The sequence below is a fragment of the Martes martes genome (genome assembly GCF_963455335.1).
Source record: "Martes martes genome assembly, chromosome: 12".
In the NCBI taxonomy this organism is placed as follows: Eukaryota; Metazoa; Chordata; class Mammalia; order Carnivora; family Mustelidae; genus Martes; species Martes martes.
Window position 1 is genome coordinate 61,076,998 of NC_137900.1, and position 23,571 is coordinate 61,100,568.

The 23,571-nt window shown below is 37.2% G+C and overlaps 1 protein-coding gene across 4 annotated transcripts in view; it reads right to left on the reverse strand.

Moving 5' to 3' along the window:
• Positions 1-23,571, reverse strand: part of RNF38 (ring finger protein 38) — a 52,651-nt gene that overhangs the window by 10,534 nt on the left and 18,546 nt on the right. For all 4 annotated transcript variants that reach the window (XM_080819790.1, XM_080819788.1, XM_080819789.1 and 1 more), the window contains 6 exons: positions 20,258-20,451; positions 12,286-12,499; positions 5,003-5,170; positions 3,574-3,744; positions 1,159-1,320; positions 510-616 (listed from right to left, as the gene is read on the reverse strand). In XM_080819790.1, coding sequence (XP_080675916.1) covers positions 510-616; positions 1,159-1,320; positions 3,574-3,744; positions 5,003-5,170; positions 12,286-12,499; positions 20,258-20,364 — 929 coding nt within the window. In that variant the 5' untranslated portion in view covers positions 20,365-20,451. The remainder of the gene's footprint in view (positions 1-509; positions 617-1,158; positions 1,321-3,573; positions 3,745-5,002; positions 5,171-12,285; positions 12,500-20,257; positions 20,452-23,571) is intronic.

Below are 23,571 nucleotides of genomic sequence, written 5' to 3' on the forward strand. Positions count from 1 at the left end.
TCAGTGAAGCATCTGCCTTTGGCTCAGGTCATGATCCCAGGGTCCTGGGATCAAGCCCCACAATGAGCTCCCTGCTCGGTGTAGAGTCTGCTGCTCCCTCTTCTTCTGCCCCTCCCTGCTATATGCACATGCACGCGTGGGCGCGCTCTCTCTCTCTCAAATAAATAATAAAATCTTAATTTAAAAAGCTGGATATTCAAAGGTGGCTAGTGATGACAGCTGTGAGAGAGGCAAAATTGTAAACTTTTCTACTTTTTGATTTATTTTTTAAATCTTCTGACATATTTTCTGGCTCACAAATTTCTTCCTCTCCCACTTCTCCCTTGTTCTTGGCTCTTCTTTTTATTTCACCCTTACACAGTCTCCCAGTCCAATCCCTTAACAGTAAATAAAAACAAATCTCTAACACACACTAAATCATATATCACACAGAAGATATTCATAAAAGGAGGAGAATGTCAAGGCTATCAAAATTCAGAATTCACTAAAATGAGAAAAACAGAACTTACAACACATATGGTAGTAAGCTGGGATGATAAGGGGGAGGTGGTATTGGCTGCTGCGATCGATATCTACTACGTCCTGTGAGCCTCCGAGGCATAAATGGAGGATAAGGCTGTAGGGGAAAAACGTTAAAACAATTTAAGATCACTCTACCTTTTTAACTATTTATTTTGTCTAATAGTCTCTCTTCTTAAAAAACCTACAAAATTTCTTACTATTTAAGTAAGTAACATTTGGTATTTATTAAATGTTAGCATAAATACAACTAGTTTAAAACATACACTTAAGTATATTCCTTAGTGACTGGGGCACCTGGGTAGCTCAGTCAGTTGGGCATCTGACTTGATTTTGGCACAGGTCATGATTTCAGGGTGATGGGATCGAAACCCGCACCAGGCTCTGAGCTTAGCATGGAGTCTGCTTGCCCCTCTCCCTATGCTCCCTCTCCCTCACCACCTGCTTTCTCTTCCTCTCTAGATATAAATAAAATCTTAAAAAAAAAACACACACTTAGGTATAGTTTTAAATACAATTTTCCAACCAAACGCTTTCAAGAATACATTTAAAATTCTAAACAGGCAAATTTATATAGAAACAGAACTCAAAAAAGTTATCAGAGCAAGTAATAGATTAATAACATAATTGAAAACTTACTACTCCGAAGGACACCTCCTGATGCAAAGGATCATGGGTTAGGAACTGCAAAGGAGCTGATGGAGGTAATGTTGGGGGATGGGCCGATGGAGGATAAGTAAAACCTCCTACTGGAAGATGTTCACCTAAGAGTTCCACTTCATTTTCTATCCTTTGCAGAGGCTGAGGGAGGAAAAGAGCAAACTAATATATTAATATACTACCAGTGTTTAGACATATTGTGTTTTATAATAATAAAAATTAACCTCCCCCAAACACCTTTAAGGTCATTTATTTCTTGATGTTTATACCAATCTAAATTTATACATGTGGACATACAGACTACAGTAAAATCTCTGCAACATGTCATTAAAACATTTCCAATACACATTTTACTATTTGAAACTTCTCATAAAAAGGAGATGGAAAGTAATTATATGTAAGTTAAAATTCCTTTTTAGTCATAATACACTGACCTCACAAAATCTTCAGACACTTAATCTTTAACATATGAAACTGAGCATGTGTATATTTATAAATCAGAACTAGGGCTAAATGGGTGGGATCAGACAGAGCAGGCATGATGCTATATTAGAAGACTTACGGGCTATTAGACTCTTGCTGCTGTCACTAATGAGCCACGTGACTTTTACATAAATAACTTCAATATGAATCTCATATTATCTAGAGGACTAAAAGGTTCACTGCCTACTTCAAAAGCATGCCTATGAACACTGAGACAATGTAGGAAAGCAAAGCACACGGTATGTTTCTTCTTGACAATAGCTTTACTGAGATATAATTCACATACTATAAAAAAATCACCCTGCTAAGGGGTACAATTCAACAGATTTAAGTAGATTCACCGGAGTTGTATGACTTTCATCACTATCTAATTCCATAGCACTTTCATCCCTCCACCCCCAACCTGTGCTCATTAGGAGTCCACTACCCCATTTTTCCAGTCCTCCCCAAGCCTTGGACAATTGCCAAACTACCTTCCATTTCTACAGATTTGCTATCCTGGAACATTTCATATGTTTGTGTCATTTGTATTTGGCTTCTGTCACTTAGCATAATGTTTTCAAGGCTCATCCATTTTGTAGTTTGTGTATCAGTACTTCACTCCATTTTATAGTTGAAAAAAATTCACTGCATCAGTTGATGGACATTTGAACTCTTTCCACCTTTTGATGTTAGAAGTAATGCTACTATGAACACTTATGTACATATTTTTGTGTATATGATTCCTTTAGGAACATTTATTCTTCAATGCTAGTCTAACTTCCTCCTGCAGTTAGACAATTATCAACACATTATTCACTATTCAAACAAAATTCCACTTTAGTTTGGGATCTTATATATGCTTGAGAGAAATCCTAACCGCTGACACTATGACAACACAAGTGAACCTAAGCTGTGATCTGGCTACGTGATTGGACCTTTTAAAGGATACCAAACTCAAATATAAGTGATGGCAAAATTTTGTTTTAACCTTGAATTCTCAGGTACTGGAAGCTAAGAACATCCTGCCATCAATCCTGCCATGATTCTAATAAAGACTTTCTTGTAGAAGTAGTTATAACTTTTTGGATAAGCCAAACTTTTGTCCTAGTTGGCTTCTATAGCTGTCAGAGGAGCATCCAGGTTAAGTTCTCTACCTGAGACCCAGCATGGTGCATAAATCCTGGGTAAAGGATGGTTGAGGTTCTTCTAGGATACATGGTCAAGTTCCTTTCACAGGATTTAAATCTTTTCCCCTAATCATTCCATATGTTCTTTTTCCCATTCACCCTGAATGCCTGATAGTTCAGATGGTTAACTTGGCCTGTCCAGAAAACATCTGGGCCTCCTTCATGTGCCCTCCCTTCCACTGCTACAGTGCTTATACCTCCTCCAACCCCCCAAAAGAACATGCCTCTCAGCTAAATTCCAGTCCCAAGACAAAATTAACTGTATTATAACAGACGACCTCATCTTTTCATCAGAATATGGAAGGAAAATGGGACTTCAAAAAAACCCAGAAAACAAAGAAATTTACTTTACTTGCCTAAATAAAAGTAATTATTATAGCAAGTATAAACAAACTATTTTATAATACTTTCATTTTCCACCATTTCAGAAATACATAAAAGGAAAAAACAGAACTGAATTTTTCTTCAGATTTACTTCCAGAAGGATTGCAGACATGAAGGAACAATTTTAAATTATACAAGAGACATATAAAAGAACTAGAAAAACTTAAGCAACCAAGATAATTTTAGGTAAACATGTTTATATTAATTTGTGTACCTGTGAATTCCCTAATTCTTTTAAGAACCAGAAGAATGCCTAAATTATAGTTTTTAAATGGTAACAAATAACATCTATTAAATTAATCTGCCTCTTAGGTCTACACATTCTCTGAAAATTAAAGACATAAGAGTAAATACCTACCGATCGTGACTGCTGTGTTTGGAAAGGGACAAACTGGCCAGGTGGTGGCAAATGAGGAGGATGATGGGGAGAAAGGTGAGGAGGATGTAAAAGAAATGGGTCACTAGAAATAAGGGGTGGGAACGCAGCATATGGTACTGGTAAGTGCTGAACTGAACATGCTTGAAGCATCTGTAAAAGAAATCATTATTTGTTGTTTATTAATATATAACTAGTAATAATATATTCTTAAAAATCTATACATTGAGATTGAAATGTCATTGCCATATCCCACTCAAAATCATACCAAAATGTCTTAATGACCTACACTGACAATGAAAGTATAGCGTATTTTTGCATTTATCAGTAAAATACTAGTAATTATTCTGTATTTTATACAGTTCTGGCACATCAGTCAAAACACCTAACTTCCTCTTTAGCTTTTTAATACCTATGAAATGGAGTGAAAAGTGTTGCACAGAAGAGGAAGCTCCTTTCTACTTGACTGAATAATCGGATATTACTGCTTTCCTGTCCAAGAACCTATCCTTTTCAATGTTATAGAAATTTTCTTATTTATGGAATTTTGATATTTACTAAGAGCCCAACCCACAGCTAAGTCCCTTATGTTATGTCTCTCAATATTTTAGTCTGCTAATTTAGCACACTGATCCCATAATCCATTGTTGAGAAACTAAGGTTGGGATAAATTAATAAATTAAAATCAGAGTTGGTATTTCTGTGTTCCTTTTAATCTCACATTCAAATAAAGATATTAGGATTATATTTAGTTTCAGGAAAGTGCTTTACTTTGAAAACCTTAGTCAGACAAGTCATTTAATTTCTCTGGATTTCAGTAACCTCATTTGTGAAATAAGAAGGTTGGACGGGGGGGTCGGTGAACTAAAGGATAAAACATGAGCTTAAGAGGGAGAAGGAAGTGGGTGTGAATTACTGCTCTCTCATACTAATTGTCTCTGTGACATTAAGTCATTTTCAATTTCATCATCTAGAAAATGGGGATACCATTGTTACCACAGGCTTCCTACAGTGAGAAATAAGTAAGACCAAGCACTCAAAGTGCTTGTAAAATCTAGTAAGTGCTGAGGCTATTACTGTTGATCACTAAAGTCTCTGAGACTAACTTACTAACTAGTTCAAAATCCTATGTTAGTACCCTAAATCCAACCTTTATCAAGGTTTAATTATAAACAGTGCTGATACATGCTTTCTCTTCAGGATATTCAAATATGTATAATTTAATTTGAAAATACACCAAGTTTTAAAGCTAACTTTATTAAATTATTATTTTAAGTATGCTTTGAGACTCCTGTTGCAATAAAATTGCATTTTTTACTTGAAAATGAAAAGCTTTTTCCAAAGAGCAGTCTCTTTAATTCTGTTTGCTTACAGAACACACTTAGCCATTCTAAGGGGATTGCAGACTTACTGGAGGAGGCACACTACAGACAGGGAGGTGCTGTCCACTGAAAACCACAGAGCATCCTGGGACCTGTTGTGTACTGCAAGCAGGGATGTGCTGGCCTGTGCAGAGTGGGATCCCATGTGGTGCCACTGTTGTTACTGTGTAAGAAACAGGGACAGTGCCCTGATGGAGCTAGTAGGAAAGAAAAATGCAACCTTAGAACTTCAGGTGTTTGAATAAGAAATCAGAAATCAACTATTAAAAATTAAAATCTAGGCCTTTATGGATTCCTCTCTTAGCTACACAGAGTTTCACAATGTACTTCTCCAATAGCTTCAACCAGAATATTCTTTATCATTGTATAGGACAGCTAACCATTTCAAGTATAGTATATAAAACCCACAGAACTGAGACACAACTTGACCCTCAAAAAGACTTGAAAAGTCCAGGAGAATAATGAACTGCTGTATTAACTCTTCTCGTCTGCTTTATAGAGAATATTTTTCTGAGGAAACTTGGGAACATGAAAGCTGTATATTCTAATACCTAGCCACATCCAACAGGAAACTTTTTAAAAAATTTAAATCCAGGGCGCCTGGGTGGCTCAGTGGCTTGAGGCCTCTGCCTTCGGCTCGGGTCGTGATCCCAGGGTCCTCGAGTCGAGTCCTACATCGGGCTCTCTGCTCGGCGGCAGGCCTGTTTCCCTTCCTCTCTCTCTGCCTGCCTCTCTGCTTACCTGTGATCTCTGTCAAATTAAATAAAATCTTAAAAAAAAAAAAAATTTAAATCCAACTAGTACAACAACGTGCAGGAGAATTTAAAAAGTTAGATAATTTCCTTCTCTCATGGCCAGTCTGATTCCTATCTGACCTGAGGCAAACAATGTTAATAACATATAACCCTTCAACATCTTTTTTCCATGGGCATATGAATATATACAGATTACCCACAAATTGTTGTCATGTTAATTTTTTTCCCTTAACATAAATGAGATATACCTTGCAAATTACTTTCTTCAGTTAGTATTGTAGGTATGTCTTGAAGGGAGTTAAAGTCAATTCATTCTTTTTGATACTAGCCAGACATTTCAAGTACACCCACTTAACACAGTCCTACCACTAATACACTAATGGGATATTCAAGTTGTTTTCATTCTTTCACCACTGCAAACACAACTGTAAAAAAAGATCACTGAATACATATCCTTACATATTAGTAGTTTCATTTATTTCACAGGGATTCTGGGTAAAAGGGTGAATTTTACAGTATCGTAAATGGCTGGGTAAGCCACAATCCTAACAGTAACAATAGGAACCATTTCCCAGCATCTCCACTCAAAGTAGATGTACGTGTCACAATTGTGCTTACCCACCTGAAGAATGGAAAAAAAAACAACAACAACAACAAAAAAACAGTATTAACATGCTTGCTTTAAATTTGCATTTCTCTGATTAGAGCAGTTGAGTATCTTATAACAGGTTTTTTTTTATTTTTAAAGATTTTATTTATTTATTTGACAGAGAGATCACAAGTAGGCAGAAACTGCAGGCAGAAACAGGTGGGGAAAGCAGGCCCCCTGCTGAGCAGAGAGCCGCATTGGGGGCTCAATCCCAGGACCCTGAGATCATGACCTGAGCTGAAGGCAGAGGCTTAACCCACTGAGCCACCCAAGTGCCCCTTATGACAGGTTTATTAACCATTCAGAGTTCCTTTCCTGTAATTTTTGTAAACTATCCTTTGTTCGCTGACCATTTTCTTTCTTTTTTTTTTTTTAAAGATTTTACTTACTTACTTACTTATTTATTTATTTTATTTTTTAAAAGATTTATTTATTTATTTGACAGAGAGAGAACACAAGTAGGCAGAGAGGCAGGCAGAGAGAAAGAGAGAAGGAAGCAGGCTCCCTGCCGAGCAGAGAGCCTGATGCGGGATTGGATCCCAGGACCCTGAGATCATGACCTGAGCTGAAGGCAGAGGCTTAACCCACTGAGCCAGCCAGGCACCCTCCCTAACCATTTTCTATCAGGTTTTCTGTCACATTCATTTAGAGTTTAATTAGAGATACAAATCTATTGCTTGTCATTCTAACAAAACTATTTTCCTAGTCTTTTATCTTTTCATTAACCCTTTAATGGTACTGAATATACGTTTATAGTTCTTTATTGATGAGGTTAGACATATATATTCCTAAACTTTCTAATACTTTTATTTTTTACATTTATCTCTAACTAAAATCTATTTTTATTTATAGTGTGAAGTAGGGTTCTAATTTTTTCTTGCAACACTTGTTCCATTTATTAAGACATCCTCTTCTCCTCTAAACAGCATATTTCTCCACTCGGTAAGTTCCCACTTATATTTTGAGCCAAATCCATGCTGCTTTAGTTATCTTTTTTTTTAAGACTTTATTCATTTATTCGACAGAGAGAGAAATCACAAGTAAACAGAGAGGCAGGCAGGGAGAGGGAGAAGCAGGCCCCCCGCTGAGCAGAGAGCCCAATGAGGGGCTCAATCCCAGGACCCTGAGATCATGACCTGAGCTGAAGGCAGAGGCTTAACCAACTGAGCCACCCAGGCACCCCTGCTTTACTTATCTTACTAGAAATTAGTATCTAGGAAGACGCATTGGATACCCAATTGTCCCGGCATTATTAATTAAAAATTCTGTCTTCTTCCAACTCATCTGAAGCCATATATTATTAAAGTATCCATAAATGTATGGGTTTAGTTCTGGGCTTTATGTTCTATTTCATTAGCCCATTTAATTATTCTGGCATTAGAATCACTTGCGTTACAACAGCTTGCTGGGTCCCACACCCAGAGTTTCTGATTTATTAAGTCTAGTGTATAGTCTGAGAACTGCATTCCTAACAAATGTGTAGGTGATGCTGCTGTTGCTGGTCAGATGATCTAGCACATACTCTGAGAACTACTTGGTCCTAGCAACTAGACCAGAGCACTCGTCAGCCAACTATTTCTCAAAGAGCCAGAAAGTATTTTAGGCTTGTGGGCATCTTGATCTCTGCAAAAGGCATCCATAGATGATAAATAAGAAAGCAAAGTTGCATTCCAATAAAACTCTACAGGAACAGTCAGCAGTAGCCTGCTTTCCCCTACTCTAAGATAATTCCAGGCCCTTAATAAAATGCCACAGAAATGACAGAATCAGCTTTTCAAGTTACACCTAAAACTTCCTGGAAATTTACTTGAGATTATGCTATTTCTACATATTCCGAATGTCAGTTTTGACAACGGGCAGTTTTTACAAAAAGGTTTATAAGACAAACCTTCAGTATTTAGATAGGTTTACTGCCTTAACAAAGTTTTATAAACTTATACATAAATCTTGGGCATCTTTTATTAAGATTGCTTCATAATTCCTCCATATTATTTTGATTTTGCAGTGATACTTTTTCATTTGAACATTATAGAAAATTTCAAACACACTCAATAGTAGTATAATGAGCCCCCATATTCATTATGGAGCCTCCAAAACCATTAAACCACAGCCAATCCATTTCCATCAACCTCTCCTTTTCCTGTATTTTGTTGAAGCAAATCCCAGGAACCCATCCTTTAATAAATATTTATTACATATTTCTGGAAGACACAAACACTTAACCACAAGAGCATTATCAAACTCCCTTAAGAGAAAGATCCCTGGGGCACCGCGGTGGCTGGCTAAGCCTCTGCCTTCGGCTCAGATCATGATCTCAGGGTCCTGGGATCTAGTCCCGCATCAGGGGTCTCTGCTTAGCAGGGAGCCTGCTTCCCCCTCTCTGCCTGCCTTTCTGCCTACTTGTGATCGATCTGTCAAATAAATAAAAAATCTTTTAAAAAGAAAAAAAAAAGAGAAAAAGATCCTTAGAAATAACATTCTGTTCAAAATTCCAATGCATCATCAGCTATCAAATTTTTAATCAGAATCCAAAAATAGTTTACCTATTACAATTAATTAGAATATCTCTAAGTTTGTTAAGTGCCACTTGCATCTCCCCTCCCCACCCTCATCACCACGGGCTTATCTGTTGAAAAAAATCTTGGTTGTTTAGTGTAAATGTATCTTTGAAAAGCTTTTTTTATTATGTTTGATTCTGGTATAGAAAAATACAACTGATTGTTTATAGGTGTTTTGGTAACCAATCAATCTGTTCAATTCCTAATTCTAATAGCTTATCTAAGATGCTTTGGGCTTTTCTATGCATATGACCATTTCATCTGCAAATACTGATGGGTGTTATTTGCTCTTTTCTTATTCCCAAACTCTTTTTCTTTCCTTCTGTCCTGGTTTATCCTCCATAACAATACTGGAAAGAATTCATTTCCATTTCTATGGATTTAACCTATTCTAGACATTTCATATAAATGTGGCCTTCTGTGACTGACTTTCTTTACTTAGCATGTTTTCAAGGTTAATCCATGTAGTGTAGCACAAATTAGTACTTCAATCTACCTTTTAGTGAATTATTATTTCACTGTATGGATATACCATATCTATTCATCAAGTGATCGATGTAATTTAGAGACATCTATACATTTAATCTGCATATGGGCCCCATATTAAATTCTTTAAAACTAGAGTTTCTTGTGTTTTCTTCTACAATTACATAGTGAGGAGAAAAATACAATTATTTCTTTCACTGTTTTATACCTATAACTACATTATCTTATTCCATTTGGTAGAACTTTTAATGTAACATTAAATAAAAATGGACAGCAAACATCATCTCTAGTTGCTGATTCATCTCTGGCCAGTTAGGATACCTGCTGTTATTTTTACTTATTATATTTAAGTAATTTTCTTTTGGTTCTTTCTTAGTAGTTATTAAATTTTAACTGACTTCAACATCTTCTGATAAAAATCATTATTTTCTCCTATTATTTGCTGATGTACTATGAATATTTTCATACTATGCTATCCTCTTATTGGAATAAACCTTTATTATTATTATTATTCTTGATATGCTGCTAGGTATTTCTAAACATCTATTTAGAAAATCTTCCTTTGTATTTGAGAGTTTTCTATTGTTCTTTGGGGATTACTATCTTTACTTTTGATATTAAAATTACATGGGTTTCATAAAATAATTAGAAAAAATTGTTTTTTTGTTTTTTTTAATTAATTAATTAATTAATTTAACAGAGAGATCACAAGTAGGCAGAGAGGCAGGCAGACAGAGGATGAAGCAGGCTCCCCACTGAGCAGAGTGCGCGATGCGGGGCTCGATCCCAGGACCCTGGGATCATGACCTAAGCTGAAGGCAGAGGCTTTAACCACTGAGCCACCCAGTTTTTTGGTTTTAAGAAAAGCCTGAAATCATTTGTATCTTATTACATGAGAGTTCCTTACAAACTAGAAAAATCATCTGTGAAGCCACTGTATCACTGTGCCTCTTCAATGGTAGAATTCTAAGTAGCTTTTACACTTATGTGGTAATTCAATTTTTCTATTATTGTTGGGTCAATTTTTGGACCTTCATATATTTTTTTGCATTTTTAAAAAAATTTTAATTTTTTATTAACATACAATGTATTATTAGCTCCAGGGGTACAGGTCTGTGAATCGCCAGGTTTACACACTTCACAGCACTCACCATAGCACATACCTTCCCCAATGTCCATAACCCCACCACCCTCTCCCTATCCCACCCCCCCAACCCTCAGTTTGTCTTGTGAGATTAAGAGTCTCTTATGGTTTGTCTCCCTCCCGATCCCATCTTGTTTCATTTATTCTTTTCCTACCCCAACCCCACCATGTTGCATCTCAACTTCCTCATATCAGGGAGATCATATGATAATTGTCTTTCTCTGATTGACTTATTTCGCTAAGCATAATACCCTCTAGGAACTTCGTATTTTCTTTCTGTCCCCTCCCCAGTTATACACAGAATTTCATTATAATAGCTAACAGCAAAATAATAATTGAGTGCTTACCATTTGTACTAGTTTAAGAGCTCAGAATAGATTAACTCTTAATTCTCCCAACAACCCTTATGAAATGGGTGTTTTCATTTTACAATTGAAGAAAATTCTTTGAATATTTCTTATGTGTATGGATATAGGTCTTTTTTTTTTTTTAATCATTCCTACTTCCTTTATATATTTGGTTCTTTTCACCTTAACCAAGCTCACAAGGCGCTAGTTATTCTTACCAATTTTTCAAAGCACCGGGATTGGGTTTTGTGCTACTTCTTTTTTAATAAATTTCTATATTGTTAATTTTAATTATATTTCCTGGTAATTTATTTTCATTCCTTTTGGTTTACTCTGTAATTTTTTCCCTAATTACTCAAGCAATTAGTTCATTTATTTTCTATTTTTAAAATAAATAATGAAGGTTTATAAAATTTTCTCAGACAACAGCTTTAGGCATATCTGACTTTGATGGTATTTCCTTTAATTTTCCTCAATTATAATCTTTCCTCAAACATTTCAGTGTCATTTTAAAAATTATTTTTAAAGTTATGATTTATAATTTTATCAGATTATGACCACAAAGAATGTGGTCTAGAAAATTTTTTCTTTTTAGAACTTCTTTCTGCATGATCAATTTTTTGAAGTATTTCTTTAACATAGGACAGAACATGTCTGACAGAAGATGGTGCCTGGTAGAGATCATATTTTCTTTCAATTGTCAATATACAGTGTTTCATTGTTTCCTATCATCTACTGCAGATGAAAAAAAATGAATACCAGTTCAAGTTTCCTTCCTTTTCTAATTTCTATCTACAAACTTGAAAGACGAATTTTTCCTTATCCTTAAAATTAAGCAACTTTATTGCTGACTTCAGAAACTCCACAGAAATCCAAACAATTCTGGTCTTTACTCTCAGGCTCTGTCTGACAAGCCCTCTTCTCAAATAGTCCCTCAGCTCCTGGCAGAACAAAGGGAATAAGTCATCTACCTGTCATCCCTTTGGAGAGCCATGGAAACCTACCAACAAAGATGTACTCAACTGTCATGCCTACTGAATTATCCAGAAGAAACAAGAAGGGAGAGGGAAACAGAAATGTGTATTCAAATCACCAGCTTTCTGTTATCTCCTATTAATCTTGTTATCAGTGATTTCCAACCAATACATGAAACCATTCTGAGCTTTCATAACCTTGCTCCTAATTTTCTAAAGTTCAACTTTCTTTCAAGCTACGTAGAATTTAAAAAGAATGAACTTACCTAAAACAGCTTCAGTTTAGGAAAAACTGCTTCCTTTTAGGTAAAATTAAAAGAAATTTACAATGAAAAACCACCTCAATAAACTGCCACCAATCTTTAGCATCTGTATTTTCTGGACATTCTGTTACTATACCTGATCATGTATGTCAACCATTACTGCATTTTGCTGGGGTGGATGAGCAGCAGGGTGTAACAGACGGGGAGATACATTCGGAGGGTGGAAGGCTCGAGGTTCCTCTATTGCTTGCTGCTGTGCATAAGGGAGATGGTGATAGTTTTCATCTTGACTAATGGAATTATGTCGAGACAGACGATCCCTTCTTCCTCTCTGGCGCCTGACAGGAGGACTGTAATACAGCAAATGTCAAGAAAGTCATTATAATATTTACTGTTGTGATCCAAAAAGATTCTCTGTTGTCTGTTTGCAATACATCAGTTTATGCTAAGGCAAAAGCCTGAGTATTAAATAATTGCTCTGGTTCCCCATCAGTTCTGAAACCAAATTTAAACGTTTTTTAAAAAAAATTACAAAATTAGTGTTCAGCTCTGCAAATATTAGAAATCAATAGCCCACTACTGGTCTTTTTTTGTTTGTTTAATTATATGAAACTGCCTTTTGTAAAGGCAAAAGTAGTTGAGTATCAGCAATTTCACATGGCTTAACCCATTATTTTGCTCTCTATGTTATAAACATATAAATTTTAATCTTGCCAATGTACATGTACATCTTGCCAATATTCCATGTATGTCTAATGGCCACTTCATGTTTAGTCTATCTAGCTAAGATATGTAAGATATACAGAAAGACATAGTTCCTCAAACTGGTAGTTGCCAGAGGGGAGAGAGGTAAGGAGAGCAAAATGAGTGAAGGGGGAATGAGAGGTGTACGCTTCTAGTACAGAATGAATGAGTCATGGGATGAAAGGTATAGTATAGGGAATATAGTCAATGGCAGTGTAACAGTATTATATGGTGATAGATGGTAGCTACACTTATGATGAGCATAGTGTAACATACCTGTCAAATTATGCTGTACATCTGAAACACTGTGTCAATTATACTTAAGTTAAAAAAAAAAATCGAGGTAAAAAAAAGAGTCCCTACATACTCAAAATGAGAATTTTTAAGTATCAAGTAGAAAAGATGTTAACTGAAGAACATTTGTTTACAACTGCAAATACAATAGTAACTCAGTAAATGCTAGAAATGGAAAGCATTGAGATAGCGTCAGCATAAATATTCCTATAATACACAGAATTTTAAAAGACTGATTATGAAGGAAACCACTTTTACTCCCCCTACACCTTAGTCATCTATGTAGTTTAACACAAATTTTGTCAAGTTGTTACTGTGAGTAGATTTCCATTCTCTACAATTCCACAATTCATCTCCACTGCTTTTTACAATGGCTCAACACTAGTGCAATTCAAAAAAGCAGCCTCATTCAAGTGTACTCTACAGGGGGCACCTGGGTGGCTCAGTGGGTTAAGTGGCTGCCTTAGGCTTAGGTCATGACCCCTGCACATCAGGTCTCTGCTCGATGGGCAGGCTATTTCTCCCTCTCCACTGCTTGTGCCCTCTCAAGCTCTCTTTCTCTCAAATAAATAAAATCTTTAAAATAAAAAACAAAGGGGCACCTGGGACACCAGGATCACGACACTGAGCCGAAGGCAGTTGCTTAACCAACCGCCTTCAGCTCAGGTCATGATCCTGACATAAGGCTCCCTCCCTGCTCAGCAGGGAGTCTACTTCTCCCTCTGCCCCCTGCCCCTCTCATGCACGCGCTCTCTCTCATTCTCTCTCAAATAAATAAAATCTTTTAAATAAACAAAGAAATAAAATGTACTCTACGTTGGGCAAAAGAGGCCAAACAGTCCCACTCCAGACACAGCTGCACACATCAGGTCACCTCTCTACCTCTAAATCTGCTTCTTCTCACTCCCAACTCTCCCCAGTCTTAAAGAGAACAAGAACATTCCTCTTTGACATTAACTCTTCAATAGTGCTCCTGATACACACCCCAGGTTTTTGTTTCATTAACTGCCTCCACTAACTTTATTTTAATATTTCCCTTTTTGCAAAATGTACTTATCTTTACTTCAAAATCTACATACTGTATTTCACTGAATTTAAGATGCCATCCACCCTAGAACTCACTTTTTAAATGTTCTGAGATAATTTTAGTATAGTTTTTTGCATACCCTTTGCCCAGCTTTCCTTTATCCTAGTATCTTCCATAACCACAGAAAAATTACTAAAATTAATAAACCTTGGTATTGTACTATTAAACAGAGCATATTTCAGATTTCAGTAGTTTTTCCAACTATACCCCCTCACTGCTGAGAATACAGGATCTCATTATTGCATATAGTTGTCATATCTCTTTATTTAATTTTTTTAGGGGAGGAGGGGAGGAGCAGAGGGAGAGGAAGATAATCTTAAGCAGGCTCCATGCCTGACACAGAGTTTGATGCAGGCCTCCATCTCACAACCCTGAGGTTCATGACCTGAGCCTGAAACCAGGAGTCAGATGCTTAACTGACCCAGCCCCCCAGGCACCCCTGTACCTGTACAAATATTTTAAAGGACTGTTGTATGGGGGTGCCTGGCTAGCTCAGTCAGTAGAGCGTGCAACTCTTGATCTCAGGGTTATGAGTCTGAGCTGGCTATAGAGGTTACTTAAAATTAAATATTAAAAATAAATATATAAGATAAAAGACTTGGGGCCCCTGGGTGGTTCAGTGGGTTAGGCCTCTGCCTTCGGCTCAGGTCATGATCTCAGGGTCCTGGGATTGAGTCCCGTATCAGGCTCTCTGCTCAGTGGGGAACCTGTTTCCCCCTCTCTGCCTATTTGTCTGTCAAATAAATAAATAAAATCTTTAAAAAAAAAAAAAAAAGAAAGATAAAAGACTTTTACATTTTTTAAAAAGTTGCCAATTAAACAATGATATACCATCAATTCTAAGTCCTTAATAGATGTTAAGATGTGGGAAAATACATACCTTAAAATCAAAATAGAGTACATGTGCTTAGATCATTCATTTCCTAAAAATCTACTCAACCTACAAACTTTAAGGGCCCCTTTATTACTGTATTATTCCATTGTTGACACTTGTTCTCATTTTCCTACTCAAAAATCATTTCAGCAGCACTCCAACGAAACACAAATTAAGATCCAAGTCTTCCGCCTGGGTGGCTCAGTTGGTTAAGCGGCTGCCTTCGGCTCAGGTCATGATCCCAGCGTCCTGGGATCGAGTCCCACATCGGGCTCCTTGCTCAGCAGGGAGCCTGCTTCTCCCTCTGCCTCTGCCTGCCTCTCTGTCTGCCTGTGCTCACTCTCTCTGACAAATAAATAAATAAAATCTTTAAAAAAAAAAAAAAAAAAAAAAAAGATCCAAGTCCTCATGCTGACATTCAAGTCTATTATTTGATCCCCTTTATCTTTACTATACGGCTTCTCACTAAATGTTTTGTGCACCTTTGTGACATTTAGAAAGCGGAATAATTTTTAAAATCTAGAAATAAGAAATAATAATAAAATATGGACAAATATTTCAGTTGACTTTATATTTTGTCCATTTTATTTCTGGTGTATCATTTGCCACAAAACTGTTCTGTCCTTTTACCTGCCTTTTGTTAGACTGAGTTTCCTATATGTGTTGTTAATCTGTTTTTTTAATAGAAGCTATACATTCCTTATTTCTATTCTCCTAGTGATCACCCTTAATTTTTAAATATGTACTTTCACTTTTCAAAAAAGACACCTAGATTTACTCAGCATTCCTGACAGGCAGAAATTAAACTCCTCTCCACTCTATTCCCAACTCATGTGCAGCTCTTTTCTGAATTTCTTTCTCTTTTTTAAACAACAGGCCTTTACTCAGACTTAATAGTATGTCTTTTTCATTTTCTTTGCTAACCAATGGTCTTGAATCCCAGTTCTTGCACACACTTTTCTACTTCCGGGAGAGAGTACAATTTTTAACAATTCTTTCAGGGAGGATTTCTTGCGGGTCAATTCGGTTTCTTAATATTTGAAATGCGATTATATTTTGGCTTTATACTTAAGTGATAAATCAGCTGGCAGAACTCAAAAAGTTTCTGTCTTGGAATATTTGTGAATTTTTATTATTCTTGGTATATGTTCCGCAAGTTCACCAAAATCTTGTTCAACACTCAGTGTTTCTTAAATTCTGAGAAATGGTTTTGCATTCTTTAAAAAGGTCGCTTCAGACCTAGATGTCCATCAACAGATGAATGGCTAAGAAGATGTGTCTGTCTCTCTCTCTCTCTCTCTCTCTCTCACACACACACACAAAGGAATACTATGCGCAGCCATCAAAAGGAATGAAATATTGCCATTTGCAATGACATGGATGGAACTAGAGGGTATTACACTGAGCAAAATAAGTCAATCGGAGAAAGACAATTATCATATGGTCTCTCTGATATGAGGAATTTAAGAGGCAGGGTGAGGCGTTGGGGGGTAGGGAAGGAAAAAGTGAAACAAGATAGGATTGGGAGGGAGACAAACCATATGAGACTCTTAATCTCACAAAACAGAGGGTTGCTGAGGAGTGGGGGCGCTGAGATAGGGTGGCTGGGTTACGGACATTGGGGAGGGTATGTGCTGTATCAGTGCTATGAAATGTGTAAGCCTGGTTATTCACAGGCCTATACTCCTGGGGCAAATAATACATTATATGTTAATAAAAATAATAAATGAATGAATGAATGAATGAACGAACAAATGAAGGAATGTTTTCTGGGATGTAAAGAAAAAAAAAGGCCCCTTCAAGGTACTTGCCTAAGCAACTGTCTTTAGCTCAGGTCATTATCCCAGGGTCCTGGGATCGAGTCCCACATCGGACTTCCCCTGCTCTATGGGGAACCTGTTTCTCCCTTTCCCTCTGCTTGCCACTCCCCCTGCTTGTGCTCTCTGTCAAATAAATAAAATCTTAAAAGGAGAAAAAAAAAAAAGTCCCTTCAATTGTCTCCGTGTGAAAATATTAGACATACTTAAAACCGATGGCTCTGTCTCTATATTTAAACTTTTTTATCCACACTTTTCATTTTGCCTTTTACACTATATCTGGGAAAATTTCTCCACTTGATCTTCCAGAAACTAGGACACCTTTTCTGCACATTTCCTGAGTTCTAAATTTTTCTTTAGTAAGGTTTCTAGTTGACTTTTATGAATATCCTCTTGCATCTCTCTCATGTTATACTTACTCAGAAATTGTCTGCTCTATTAACTGTTTTATCGAGTTTAGTGTCCTTCTTTCACTTTGTGCGCTCATCTTTGTATCTTAAATTCTATTAGACTGCTGCTGAATATTGTATCTGCTTGCACAGCCTTCTTCTGGGAGGCAATCTGGCAGCTAAGCCTATAGCCAGCCTATAATAAAGTACCTAATGGAGAATGAGGTTAAGGAATATAACACACACTGCTGAGCAGAATAAGCCTCTAAGTCAGTTTTCTAGGTAAGTGCTTCCTCCTATCCTCCCCACTCTGCGTTTCCATGAGCTTAGAGCATGATGCTTCTCTTCAATTTAATAACCCATAACTAGTTACTACTACCATCTGGAAATAGACACTTCTGACATTCCCTTTCTGATCCAAAGCTTATCTATGACCCAGCAATTGTGTTCCTAAGCTTACACGCTAGTGAAATGTTTCCACGTGTATACCAGGAACTGTGTACCCTTAAAAGGTTCTTAATAATACTCTATATTATAAATACTAAGAAACTGAGCATACGCATTATTCAACAGATGGATAAATAATGGGATATCAATATAATGTAAGATTATACCAAGTAAAAATAAATGAACTACTGCTATCCACATTAAAAACAGAATGTTTGGGGGCGCCTGGGTGGCTCAGTGGGTTAAGCCTCTGCCTTCGGCTCAGGTCATGATCTCAGGGTCCTGGGATCGAGCCCCGCATCGGGCTCTCTGCTCAGCAGGGAGCCTGCTTCCTCCTCTCTCTCTGCCTGCCTCTCTGCCTACTTGTGATCTCTCTCTCTCTCCCCCTCTCTCTCTCTCTCTCTCTCTGTCAAATAAATAAATAAATAAATAAAAATCTTAAAAAAAAAAAAAAAAGAATGTTTGAGGGGCGCCTGGGTGGCTCAGTTGGTTAAGCTTCTGCCTTCAACTCAGGTCATGATCTCAGGGTCCTGGGATCAAGCCCCACATGGGGTTCTCTGCTCAGTGGAGAACCTGCTTCTCTCTTCTCTCTCTCTGCCTGCTGCTCTGCCTAATTTGATGATCTCCATCAAATTAATAAATGAAATCTTAAAAAAAAAAAAAAGAATGTTTGATAAAGTCAAAGAAGAATACATTTAAATGAAAGTAAAGCCAGCAAAACCTAAAATCATGTTGTTTTAAAATATATTCCTAAGTATTAAAAAATATTAACAATGGAATGATGTCAATCACAGAACAGGGTTTATCCTCTAGGAAGGATGAACAGGGGCTTTTGAATTATTAACAATGTTCTATTTTAATCTGGGTGTTGGTACACTTGTGTGTTATCCTTTTAAGTGTATGCTTGGTTTACATGTTCTTCTGACTGTATGACACATTTCATCATACAACAATAGAAAAGAGTACAGTAGGTGCTCAGACTATAAGCTTGAAAAAAACAACCATATTGTCTCATGCTATTATATTTAACAGCTATAAAATTTTTTACCTGGGTTGACATACATTATTTTAACTTAAATAAAATTGGGGGGAAATGCACCAAGTAATGTAAAAGCTTCAGTGTGTCAACAGAATATAACTCAGAAACAGGTTTATTTTGTCTCATCTGGAACAAAGAATGGTGTTTTCCTTGTTTTATTTTGTTTTTAACGTTTTGTCAGAGAGAGAAAATGCACACAGAGGCAGAGGGAAGAGCAGGCTCCCTGATGAGCAAGAAGCCAAATTCCAGACTTGATCCCAGGAAGCTGGATGGTGACCTGAGCTGAAGGCAGATGCTTACCCAACTGAGCCACCCAGTCATCCCAAGAATGGTGGTTTTAAGATCCTTCAATATTAGTTTCACAGGGCTGCCATAAGAAAACACCATACACTAGGTGACTTAAACAACAAAAATTAATTTTCTTACAGCTCTAGAGAGTAAAAATCCAAGATCAAGGTGTCAGCATGATGGGTTTCTGGTGAGAGCTCTCTTTCTGGTTTGCAGATGAACACCTTTTCACTGTGTCCTTGCATGCCAGAGTGAGCGAGCTCTCAGGTGTCTCTTCTTATAAGGACACCAATCCTATTGGATTGGGGACCCTACCCTTATGATTTCATTCAACCTTAACTACTTCCTTAGAGACTCCATCTGCAAATATAGCCACACTGGGAATTAGGGCTTCAACATATGAAGAGACACAAACTTTCAGCCCTTAACACTTTCCTAACTCAAAGAGTTTCAATGTTTCTTAGATTATCGATATCCTGGACATGCAAACACCTGTCTCACTCCAAGGATACACAATTCTCTGAAGAAGGAATGTTATGAGCTCAGGCCACAACTGAAGAGGAAGAAGTTCAGAAGAAATACATTGCTCTGAGAAGGAAGTACCATGACAGAGAGGACTGAGAACTGTAGTAAACCTCAGTCAGTCTTTCATACCACAGGGTCTACAGTTTTATAAGAAACCTAATTAAGCTCCCAATTGCCTTAAAGATAAAGAAATAGGTATGAAGTGAAAAAGAGGTAGCTCATTTCTAGAGTCTCCATATTTCCTTATAGTTTGGAACCATAAAATGCATTTTTCTGTAATCAGAATTGCAGGCTAGCCCACACAAAGCCTTAAACCATAAAGTAGATGAATTCATATATAATAGTATGGATTCATTTTAGATAAATCACCTTAGTCTCTTTCAATTTCTTCACCTGTCAACCACAAGCTAAATGAACTCTCATCCTCTAGTGTGGGAGTCTAAACAATATGTCATGTTTTTCATGTGTGAGTGTAGGAGTACATATGTGTTGATGTGTTTATAAAATGCCCGTAGAAAAAAAATGCTTTCTGACATTAAAAAAAAAAAATCTCATAAATCTACCAATGGAAGAAAATTTAAGAAATACATTGTCATCAACTAACCTTCTTCTGTTGCGTGCAGGTGTGTTGCATCGTTCCCCTGAGAAGTGATGTTGGCTTGATCGAACTGAAGGGGGCTGCCTATTTGATGTCATCTCCCATGGTCGCATTGGTGGTGAGGGAGCTGGTGATGCTGATGTATAATCAAAGACTGAATGAGAGAGGCGCTGTCTCTTGGGACTCGGACTATCTTCACTCTGCCAATGCAACAAAATCAACTTAATGAAACCTTTGAAGTATTTTGCATTACTATACATGCATAGGTGTTTAAATATATTTACCTTAGAGAGGAAAGGAGAGGGAAAATATGTTGTCAACCCAAATTAAGTATCTTTAAAGAACAAAGATTATAGATAAGGGAAGGGAGATACAAAGTAACTAGCAAATGAAAAGTAAAATCTGTTTCTTAAAAATCGTAATAAAACTCATCGACATATAAGATACACAATAAGTGATAAGCAATTGTATGGAACTTGACCATTTATTTTTTAAAAACATTTATTTTTTCATTCTAGAGAGAGCATTGGTGCTGGGGTGCGGGGGGCAGTGAAGAGGGAGAGAGAGAGAACCTCAGGCAGACTCCCCGCCAGTGTGAGCCCAACACCGGCTTGATTCCACAACCTGAGCCAAAATCAAGAGCTTAACCAACTGAGTCAACCAGGCACTCCTTGACCATTTCTTTAAAACCCCAACCCAAGTGAGCAATTCCACTATGCTCCCCATCAGCTAAGCTACTCTTTTAGGGGTCAATTCTCATCTAAGAGATCAACTAAGGAGGGGGTATAGTTCAAGTAGGCCCTTGATTTGATTCTAAATAACACTCTTCTGCTTCTTTATTCCTATTGTTAAGGCCATTAATTTTCTTTAACAAGGATTATAGGGATAAAACATTTACATAAAACAAAGAAACCAGGGGTGCCTGGGTGGCTCAGCTGGTTAAGCCTCTGCCTTTGGCTCAGGTCATGATCTCAGGGTCCTGGGATTGAGCCCCACACTGGGCTCCCTGCTCAGTGGGGAGCCTGCTTCTCCCTCTCTCTCTGTGCTTGCCTCTCTGCCTACTTGTGATCTCTGTCAAATAAATGAATAAAATCTTAAAAAAAGAAAGAAAGAAAGAAACCGTCAACTAATCTAGATCATCAGTTGGTTTTTTTTTTAAATCTTATTTATCTGAGAGAGAAAGTGAGGAGGAGGGAAAGGGAAAGAGAATCTGAAGTAGCCTCTGAACTGAGCCAGAGCGCGACATGGGGCTCGATCTTGTGACTACAAGGCATGACCTAAACTGAAACTGAGTTGGAAGCTTAACCCACTGAGCCAACCAGTCGTCCCTTTAAATCATCAGTTCTTAACTAGAACATTACAACATTTGGGGAAGACATGGAGTTCCAGGTAAACATGGGAGTGGTGGATAATTCAAGACCTGTACTTGTTTCATGTTGAGTTTTCGAGGGTCACAACATTGTTTATTAGCTATAAAATTGGTATGGATCTTAGTTGAATTACAACTCTCTAGGATTCCCCACACAAGTCAATTTTCCAATCCAGTCTCATAAAAACTGCCAAAACTACAAATTAACCAAATGTCTGGTGAGGGCTATATGTTTCCTAAGAGAACCTCTCTTATCTCAAATCTACTCCTTCAAGTTCTAATTACTTGGGCATTAGAGCACTTTTAGTTGCAAAATAATGGGCACCTGTTGCCAGCACAAAAAAATCAAAACATTAGCAAAAGAGTATATAGGGCTATAATACTACATTATTAAATTTTTAAGAGATAAGCATATAAAACAGAACTGATTAAACTGATAGGAATAAAGCAAACTGCTAAATGGTTACTTCTGATCTTTCCAAGTTATTTAGCAGAGGTGTTCCAAAAATGTTATCTGCCCTTTGTATTTAAGATATTTCAAATTTGTCATTTTAATTAAAACAAAAAAAAATCGTTTTCAGAACCACAAAGATATACCTTATTTTCTCCATAGATTTAATGGTGCTATTAAAAATATGCTTGTTTTGGGGCGCCTGGGTGGCTCAGTGGGTTAAGCCTCTGCCTTCAGCTCAGGTCATGATCTCAGGGTCCTGGGATCGAGCCCCACATCGGGCTCTCTGCTCGGCAGGGAGCCTGCTTCCCTTCCTCTCTCTCTGCCTGCCTCTCTGCCTACTTGTGATCTCTGTCAAATAAATAAGTAAAATCTTAAAAAAAAAAAATGCTTGTTTTTAGGGGTGTCTGGGTGGCTCAGTCAGTTAAGTGGCTGCCTGTGGCTCAGGTCATGATCCTAGGATCCTGCAATCGAGCCCCACATCAGGATCCCTGCTCAGCGGAAAGCCTGCTTCTCTCTCCCTCTGCTGCTGTGCCTACTTATGCTCTGTATCTCTCTATCAAATAAGTTAATTAAAAAAAATTTTTTTTTTAAATATGCTTGCTTGGGGGCACCTGGGTGGCTCAGTGGGTTAAGCCTCTGCCTTTGGCTCAGGTCATGATCCCAGGGTCCTGGGATGGAGTTCCTCATTGGGCTCTCTGCTCAGCAGGGAGCCTGCTTCCCCCTCTCTCTCTGCCTGCCTCTCTGCCTACTTGTGATTGCTCTCTGTGTGTCAAATAGATAAGTAAAATCTTTAAAAAAAATAAAAATTAAAAAAAATTTTTTAAATGCTTTTTGTCCTTTGATTTTAGGGAAAAAAAATCAGTTATGCTCTAATAATCCTAAAACTTAAAAAATAAGCAATGAAACATAGGTATTTTGATTTAAAAAAGCCGACTGGTCAAGACCTGGCAAACTCATACATACACACAAGCACTAGAAATAAGTGATTTCCAGTTGGTAAAACAAATCTGTCTTTTTAAACTACTAAATGCTAGCTACTTCATATATATATATCCTCTACCTTTAAACTACTAAATGCTAGCAACCAATCTGATCATTAGCCTTCATATATATATATCCTCTACTGCAAGCTTAAAGCAAGCTAAGATAAGGAACTCTGAATTTTAAAAATTAACTGCCCCAAAAGGAGGGGAATGGTACAGACCCACAAAAATAACCTGAAGAAGCACTTAGGCTATCAATCTTTACATATTTTCAGTGATGTTAATTAACCCTCTTCTTATTTTACAACAAATGCATTGTTTTTAAAGAGATAAGCAAAGGTGACTAGGAAAGTTTCCCATCTCGTCTTTTTGTGCTGTAATAGGTTCACATTAGGGAGCAAGGAGAGACAAAGAATGGGAAATGAGCTATTCATTAGTACTAGGGTAGTAAGTCTTCCTTTTTTACTCAAAGTAACAGAAAACCAAAATAGGTATTTAAAGACAGGGTGAAAAA